Genomic DNA, 9789 nt, shown 5'->3' on the forward strand with positions numbered 1-9789 from the left:
AAAATCTCCATCGCCGCCACTCTCTATAGCCCAAAACCCAGCTCTAGCCAAAGAGTCCGCCTTCCAAACCATGAAGCTCGAGTACAGAGCTCTTCAACAATCCCTAGACCGACCACGCCGCCGCGGAAGTCCCTCTGAGGCGATGACAATGACGATCAACAGAGATGACAACGACGGTCGAACGACGATAGCTATTGAACATCGATGGCGATTCTTTCAATATCGATCGAGAGTTATTTTTAGCGTTTTGTTTTTTATCAGTTGGATTGTTTGGGTTAAACTGACTATTTGGTGTATAAAGATATTTTGGGAGTTTTATTAAATTTGGGCTACTTTGTCTCAACTTTGAAAAATTGGGCTATTTTGCCAATCCTAAGCTTAAAAATGGCTAAATAGCCGCATCGCCTTTATTTATCATTACTGATTAATTGATTGATTCTGCTAGTTGTTTTTTTTATTCGTTTGTTGTTTATTAAATTATTTTAAAAAAATATGTACTAGTTTGTTTTGAAATCATAAGGGAATTGTGGTCCTAATTGACTTGTTTATTTTTGTTAATAACTAAATTACAAAATTAACCAAATCAAATATTGACTAGTTTGCCAATCAAATATTTATCATATAACTACTTTCTTAGACAACCTTTTTTTTTTTGTTACATTCTAACATATAGTTTTACACATTCGTCATCTAGGGTTCACTATTTTGTTAAACAACATTTTTTGTTGCATTCTAACGGTTAGTTTTACACATTTGTCATTTAGGGTATCGTGTAATCACACACACTACAAAAGCCAGCTCAAAAACACCTAATATTAAACTTCTCTCATGCGTAACAAATTTCTACCACTCATCAGAACAAACAAACAAGCTTTTTTTTTTCTTCATATTTTTACTATCAGTTTGTGACTCTTTGGAAGAAACATACATACCAGGCCACATACAGCTTGGCTTGCCAAACACTCAAGTCAACATACATTTGATACAAGCAATATATTATGGCAAAGAGCCCGTACTTTTTTTCTTTTTTGAGGGGGTTTCTCTAATTCTAAAAAATATGAGAAGGTAAAAAAAAAATGAAAATAATGAGGTGGGGTAGCTAGCTAGCTAAAGCTATCTTTTGGAAAATCTCAAGCACTTGTTGTGTTTCGCTTCTGTGATGCTTGTGTTAGTAGCGAGTTGTTTCTTGGCCTGTTTGGTGATAGAGTTCTTCTCCATCGCGTTGATGAACTTGCGGAGGTGTTTAATGAACTCGGGATACGACTCGAGGTTGCAGTGACCGCCGCCCTTTATCCACAGAGGGTCATATTTCTCCTTCGAAAGTTCCCACAAACGCTTCCCATGGGACCAGTCCACAATGTCGTCATCTGTCCCCTGCACAAAAAAAAAAATAAGGTTATATATAACAGAACAGAAGATGGTGAAAATACGAATAAAAATTGTAGTGTTTCCGGGATATTCATGGCATCTTCTACATTTTCTGTTTTTTAGGGTCAAGTGTTTTTAAAAATGAAAACAAATCAACAGTTTTTTTTTTTATAAGCATACAGGTAATGGTAAAAAAAACAGTTTTAGTGTTGCAAAACTTTTCTCTCAGAACAGAAGATGAAACAAAGATCATAGAAAATTTTCTGGGAAACCAATGACATGTTTTGCATTGTTTTCTGTCTTTATTTTTTCTTTTAAAAATTCAAAGTTCTTAATTATTAGTGTTTTTTGTTAAATTTCATCTTAAAACTAATTGGTAATAAGTGGAGAGGTTCAACTGATATATAATAACATGTTCATTCAAACACGCAACCAATGTGGGACTATCCCATCTTCAATACTCCCCCTCACGCGTAGCGTGATCAAGCCGAGTAACAATCTATCTCACGCTTCGTATGGGCCGGGCCAAATTCAATTTTTGTGAATGGAAAAGACTCTGATACCATGTTAAATTTCAACTTAAAACCAATTGGTAGTGAGTGGAGAGGCTCAACTGATATATAAACACATATCCATTCACACACGCAACCAATGTGATCTCACTTCAATACTTTTAAAAACGTGTGTTTCTCAATTGTTTTCTTGAAACAGTTTTTGTGTTTCAAAATGCCTCAATAGTGTCTTCCATATTAAAATAAAAATTACTCAAAAAATTTCATGTAATAAATATTACCACAAATTTCTACTTTTCGTTGTTCATTTTGTAACTTTATATATTTAGGTTTTAGAGAACTAGTGAAATCATCTATAAGATTTTGTTATCAAAATCATGTTTTTCGTTTTTTTAGAACTGATTTCAAAGTAAAGAGCAATTTTATTTTTCTTTAGTTATGATGCCAAACAGATCCTTGGCCATATCTCGCTCTAATCAACGAAGTAAAGAAGTAGACAGATATTGAAGAAAGATAGAAACAAAGAAGCAAAGGGACTTACGTGTATGACCAAAACCGGACAACTAACTTTGGGTATCTTGTCTATATTCTGGAGAGAAAGAAAGCGGATTCAGTAAAAAGAAGGATAACACAGCACCTAGTAAGCAACGATAGATAGAGAGGCGTGTGAGGAGTGAGTTAGTTAGTTAGTTACTTTGAAAATGTCGAACCAAAAGGTCATCTTGACGGGATACAAGACGCGGATCCCCGAGAGGATGGCGCTGTGGAGAATGACGCCTCTCAGCCTCGGAAGACGTGAAGCCAAGTGGAGGGTTGGCCCGCTTCCCACGGACTGCCCGTACAAAATAAGGTCCTCTTGTCTCACTCCGTAATCGCTTTTCAGGCAATTATACACCGCTTCTATGTCGTGGTACGTGTTGAACTCCGATGGCTACAAATTCAATGAGAAGAACAAAGAGTGAGAAAATTTAAACGCGGGAACTTTTGACCGTTGTTTTCTTTTCCTTTCATTTTAATCGAGGTTAAATTTCACCAGGATAACCAGTTTTTTTCAACTGACCAATATGTTAAAAAAATAAATAAATAAAAAATATATATTAACGGTTAAACCGGTTATCTTTAAGAACCCATGTGCATCTCTCACTATTGTTTCTGGCTCTTTTTTTTTTTTTGGACCACATGGCTTTTAATTAAATATTCCTTTATCTTCTCTTATACACATGATGATACAAAATGCTAAAAAGCACAAGAGCAGAGAAAAGCCTCAAAATGAAGTTTCAACTTTCATAGACTACTACTTACTTTTCCAGTGGATGCTCCATATCCTGAGTAATCATAGCTGCAAAAATATGGAGGTAAAAAAAAGTGAGTCATAAAGAGGGGGAAAAAAAAAAGGAAAGCTATGTTTCATATTACTCACTATCAAATAGAACAGGAATATGTTAGTAATTGTATGATTATTGATTAATCACTTTCAAAGCCACCACTACAAAATGAGTATAAAAGAAGGTGAAGTGAAATATCAAGTGCATTAAAGAATCTAATCAAACTTAATCAATTTGTCCAATTCAATTACAAATTTGGTATGAATTATAAAATTTGAGCATTAAGATTTATTAAAAAAAAAGTAGGCCATATAGTCATAAATGTGCATCCCCACTAGTTCGTGTCACAACAGCTAATACTGCGTCCACATGTTGATATCATCCACGTCCTAAAATTACCCCTTTTTTTTTTTTTTTTTTTTTTGCCTTGGATTAATAAGACTTTTGTTGTATAAACGTGTTTTCTTAACACAACAAAGATTGAAACACAGAACAGACACATTTAAAGTTTAAACCATTCTAACTAAATGAGAGAGGCAAGAGGAAAGGAAAGCGCTTGAAAGAGTGACCAAATATGGGAAGTTAAAAAGTTGTAACATCACATTCCAGGTTTTAATGGCTAATAATGAAATTTCCTATTTTGGGCTAAAGAAACAACCGTCCATTAAGAAGAGTCAGTGATGGGTAAAACCAAAAGGAGATAGGAATATAAGAGGTGAAAGTCTTCTATGAACAACAAGAACACCAACTAATGATGAGAGATTAAACCAATCTACGGAGAAAAAGAAAATCAGATACAGACATTGAGATGAACAAAGAGAGTGACCAAATGAGATACAGAAATTTCCAGATTGAATAATTCAATACGAAACAACTTGAAATCATCCAACAATGCAAACAGATAAACCAAAACACACCACACTCGCCAGACATCCGAAAAACAGACGATAATTAAAGCCTCGAAAAGAACGAGCTGAAATAGCCGTATAAATCTAAGCAGAAATTCAAAACCCCGGAAAAGGGGAACAAAACACTGTTTTATGTGACCGGTAAAGGAATTGATGAAAATCCTTCAATTCGCTGCGACTTGTGCCAATCGACATAAAAAATAAAAATAAAAAACTTGAATTTCACTTTCAACAGTTGAACATAACACATCGACACACACCATACAAGTGCAGACATCTACTTATACAAAAATCTTCAAGAGTAAATAAAGCATAAAAACAAAAAGTCTTACCAACACCAATACGATGACAGATCAGCCAACAAAAAATATTCCACAAAATTTGAGACAAAGCAAAAATCAACATCATAAAAAAACCACGCAAAAATCACTAAGTCGATATATAACGTTGAGCAATACAACATATATATTTTTATTTAATTTTTTTTTGTGCTTGAAAAAACGTCGAGCAATACATACACACAGATGTATTACATACACACAAACAAACAATCACACAATCCCGTGACGATTGAACGAAATTCACAAATTCCGTTGTGTACACACACAAACGTAAAATTGAGAGGGAACAAAATTCACACAAATTACAAACGCACAAAAGAAGAAGAAGAACAAGAAAAAAAAAAAAAAAAAAAAAAAAAAAAAAAAAAACACATTCCATGACGTTTGAGCAAAATAAAAAAAAAAATTGCGTGTACACACACATATATACAAAACAATGGAACACATAATGAAGTTAAGAGTGAAATTCACAGAAATTACTCGTGAACAGAGACGATACAGAAACACATGCACATATGTAATATATGGAGAGAGAGAGAGAGAGAGAGAGAGAGAGAGAATGTGTATTACTATTACCTCATGATGTTGAGTCGAAGATGAGCTCGGAGCTCGATGAAGAGATCATGCATCTGACCGAGATCGGCGGCGTTTCCATGGGAGTAGAGGAGCGTGAATCTGGCGGCCGGATGCTTCCAGAAGGTAGCGACGACGGTGTTTCCTCCACGTGTCTCAATCAGCCTGACCTCAGCGTTCTTCTCCGCCGTGAGCCCCGTCACCACCACCCTCCCTTCCTCCTCCTCCACCGTGTACGTCGCAGGCTCCGGCGGAAAGAACGCGAACTTCGCCGCCACGCTCCCCGTCACGTTCCCCATCCACGTCCTCTTCCTCTATTATTACGATTCTGCCCCCACCCCAAACATAGAGAGATGAACCACAGGATAGATAGATAGGTAGAGAGAGAGAGAGAGAGAGAGAGAGGTTGGAAGATATATCAACTAATTTTGTTTCAAATAAATTATGTATGTGGTGGCGTGAGAAATAATTAAAGAAGTGGAATTGAAATAAGGTTTTTGAGGGAAGAAAGATTGAGAACAGAGATCCGATCTCACCGGCTGAGCTGGAAAATTTCAGGACAACTGTTCTTCTTCTTCTTTTTTGTTTTAATTTAAAAAAGAAAAAGAAAGAGAAAGAGAGGAGAGAAGAAGGACGTTGTTGTTGTTGCCCACAGAATCTCTGATGAATATTTATTATATTAAATAAATATTTATATAGTGGTATAGTATAATAAAGTATAATAAGCACATATCTTGTGCTTTTCCCATCTATTTATCTATATATGGATTAGAATTTTGACGAATCTTTGCGTAGTCTAAAAAAGCGACGTGTGCGTTTAATATTAAAGAATAAAACGACGTGTACATATGCTATGAGCTGCCTGGTTTTACTTGTAACTTAATTTTGACACCGTAACCTTATTTTAAATATAGTGTTCACTTCTTCTAACCAATATATCCTACATTTTATGATCATGACTTTTTTTTTATTTACTTCAAATGGTCGTATGTGTTAATCTTGTGGAACAATTGTGTGTATTCATTTGTTGAAAAGAGAAATTATGATTTAGATTTTTTTTTGCTCAAAATTAGTATTAGATAGATTAGACTTAGATAACGTATGTTGACTTATTGTTTTGAAGAACAATTATTTTATATCTTTAGGGAATAAAATATAGTAAAAAGGGTCAATAATTAGCATGTATGGTTGTTTGCATTAGCATAAATAGGGTGCTTAGGTGTCCCCATAATCTTCAACAAAGGGTACTTATTTCCACCACCTCAAGATTAGTGCTCTCAATTAAACAGGTTGTTGGTGAGAGAGAGAGAGAGAGAGAGAGAGAGAGAGAGAGAGAGAGAGAGACTCAATAAGCATATAAACAAATAATAACAATAAATTAATGAGCTAAGATGGAAATGGAGGGTTGAGATTTGGTCAAATTATGGTCTTTATGTGATGTCTAGGAGAGAGAGAATGTAGCAGATTGGGGTATCAGAATTTGTCAGAATCAGACATTCCATATTTTTGCTTTTATTTTATTTAAACACCCAATCTTTTTAATTTACCAATGAAAAGTCAGTTGGGTGTTTTTTTTTTTTCCCCCACTTCTTTTGATGGAGTAAAAAATGCATTTAAGTTTACTGCTTTGACCATCCCGTTATTCTAACTGTTAAAAATTTACCAATTTACCATCTAAAAAGGTCATCTTGACTTGCAGCATAGATTTTGCTCTGAGCTAATGATGATGATTGTTTTTATTAGGGTATTAGTGCATCTGTGTAAGGAAACCATAATTGGACAAGTTAATTAAATGATTTTTTTTTAAATACCTCAGTTTGATATACCTCTAGAATCATCTATAGCTTTGATGGGCGTTTTAATAATTGAAACATTTCAATTGGGTGTAGAGTTTGATGGATATGCGATAGCAAAATTATTTATTTGTTTATTTTTTCCTTGAATTCAGGTCAATCATGAAGAAGTTAATTGACCTTTAAAAAGTTGGGGGACCTCTGGAGTTAATAGGGGACCTAATAAATGAATAACAAGAATAGAAAATAATAGAAGATACTATTCTTCTTCTAGTGTTAGATGATTTGTAAGCAATAATAAAAAATAAAATAAAATAAACATTAGACCATTGGAGATAAGGGATATAATGCACAAACAAGGGCATTTGAGGATTAGGTAGTGTTGTCTTATGAAATTATTCCACTAAATGAAACAAACCAAGCACTTGAATCACAATAGAAAATGTACACCTAAATAAAGTGTTGTAACTTCTAAATGAAAAAATAAAATAAAAAAAAGGTTATCACATGGGGGCAATTCAGTAATTTTATGTCATTTTCCATGTTCTCTATTGTGAAACTTTATCAGTTCAAAGGAAGAGAATGAGTCATAAAAAAAACAAAAAAAAAAACAAAAACAAAACAAAATAAAACAAAAAAATCAGCATACACTACTCAGAAGATGGTCTAATGACTCTAATCAATGGAAAAGAAATAATATACCAGCACTTGTACTTCCAGGAATGTTTTTAATAACAAAATTTATGTCTCGACTTGCTTTACATTAACGCATTATTATTATTATTATTGCTTTATATTAACGCATTATGGAGAAAGACTGAAGCGTTGATCATCACTGCCATGTGGATAACACTCTTTCATAATATGTACTTTGATTAAAGGGCCGGTTAGATCTCTAACCCAAACTTGATTAAAAGACGAGTTAGGTATCTAATCCAAACAGCTCATCTATTTTAAAATTACAGATTAACTATTAACATATTTAGAAAAATAATCAACTTGTTATAATAACATTCCAATATTCCAATAATACCCTTAAGAGTTATTATTATTAACTGTCAGAGTAAATAATATTAACTGTCATCTCCGGCGTCGGAATCGGAATTTTCATCAAAGTTTCAAACGGCGAAATCTCAACCCTACTTTCATATCCGAACGCCGCCATTAACTGGATCATCTCCAATGTTGCTTCACTCTCCGACGAAGTCTCGTTTGTCTACTTCGAAAACGAGGTTATGACATTCAACGACGAAACTCTCAAATTTTAGCTTCTTCCGGCGATTTCAAGACTTGACTTGCGACCTTCAAACGGTCGGATCGGTGCAGCCGCGGGACTCGCTGATGTTCGAGATCGTTTCCGGAGGAGGATCATCACGGTTAATCGAATTAATCTTCACAGTTAATCCGATTAACCATCACAATTAATATGCAAAACTGGACTTGTGACTTTCGAACGGCCGGATCGGTGCAACGGCGAGACTCTCCGACTTTCGAAATCGTTTTCGGAAGAGGTCAGTCACAGTTAATCAGATTAACACTGATAGTTAATCGGGATCAATGTGACAGTTAATTCGATTAATAGTCGAACGAAAAACCCTAAAATCTGAAATCGCACCTCCACCGCCGCGTACGCCGGCCCCGCCTCCGCCGCCTTCACGTTCGACACGCGATTCAACCCGAAATTCGGCGACTCGAGCGACAACCACGTCGAATCAACCTCGGAACCACCGGTGAGAAGAAACGGTGCGAGCTTCTCCGGAAAGGACACGAGGCGGTGGCGATTGAGTCTGAAACTCCTTCGGCGCCGACGACGGCGAGTCTCCGACGAAGATCCGGTGGATCGCAGATGAAGATTGTGGTGAGGTGTGGTGTTTGGGTGTTTGGGTTTGGGTGTGGTGTTTGGATGTTTGGGTGTGGATATGGCGAGAAATGGTATTTTTGAGACTTTAATCAAGGTTGGCTATCTTTTAAAATAAATTGATAGTTTGGCTATTATTTTAAATTCATCTCTTAATAGAGGCTAGATATTAATAAATCTCTTGATTAAATTATTTTGGGGTGAGAAAGCAAAAATGAATATACATTTAGGTCAAGTCTAACCGAACGATAAATCACTATATATGACGTTTTATTCTAATACGCAATATTTAGCGTGTCATACAGTGTCAACTATATTTTTCGTGACACTCTATCACGCATGGTATTTTATTTTTTTGTTTTCAAATTTTTTTATTAACACTTTAAAACACACACACACACACACACAACCCTGTAACTACACACACACACACACACATAACCTTGTAACTATGTATAAAACACCAAAACTAATAAATTGATTACCAAAACACATTAAACATAAATTAAAAAAAAAAAAAAAAAACCAGACATAGATTACTAAGTTAAAATTAAACACACAAAATAAACATAAAAATTAAAAACAATAACATAACTTTGAAAGACATAGTAAAAACTTAAAACATAATGTAATAATCGTGAAAATCATTTCCAATTCCGCCAAGATAATTATAATTCAAAGTAAAATCTTGATCTCGATCTCTTTGAGCTTGATCTCGTTAATATTTAGATGCTCTATATCGAGATCCATGATATTGGAAACTTTCTCTTTGTTCTTCATATTGGTTTGTATGTACTCTTTTTTGCATAATTTATTCCTTTTCTTTTTTCTAGATCACTACTATAAATTTCAGTTTCTGGTGCGAAAGGGTATCTGGTGCAACATGTCGCACCTAAATGGGCATTGGGTGCGACTGTCGCACCGGATATGTTTCCAGAAAACAAAAAATTTCGCTCATTTTAAGTGGTATCGGGTGCGACATGTCACACCTAAAGTTTTAAAAATTTTAGGCGGGCTTAAAATCCCTCATCTTATTTTTACTATACTGAACTGAAATTTTTTTTTTAGTATCCGGTGCGACATGTCGCACCCAATATGAGCAACAGGTGCG

At 34.9% G+C, this 9789-nt stretch overlaps 1 protein-coding gene across 1 annotated transcript; it reads right to left on the reverse strand.

The window, feature by feature from the left end:
• Positions 1-853: 853 nt before the first annotated feature.
• Positions 854-5705, reverse strand: LOC149397656 (alpha/beta-Hydrolases superfamily protein). Its single transcript, XM_089615176.1, has 6 exons — positions 5564-5705; positions 5031-5355; positions 3183-3219; positions 2575-2811; positions 2422-2469; positions 854-1374 (listed from the first exon to the last, which is right to left on the reverse strand). Exons 2-6 carry the CDS (start codon positions 5324-5326, stop codon positions 1114-1116), a joined length of 879 nt encoding a protein of 292 aa, XP_089471302.1. The 5' UTR covers positions 5327-5355; positions 5564-5705; the 3' UTR covers positions 854-1113.
• Between the last annotated feature and the right edge of the window lie 4084 nt (positions 5706-9789).

The sequence above is a fragment of the Urtica dioica genome, chromosome 5 (assembly GCF_054948205.1).
Source record: "Urtica dioica subsp. dioica isolate 48M chromosome 5, U.dioica_male_clone48M_v1_H2, whole genome shotgun sequence".
NCBI lineage: Eukaryota > Viridiplantae > Streptophyta > Magnoliopsida > Rosales > Urticaceae > Urtica > Urtica dioica.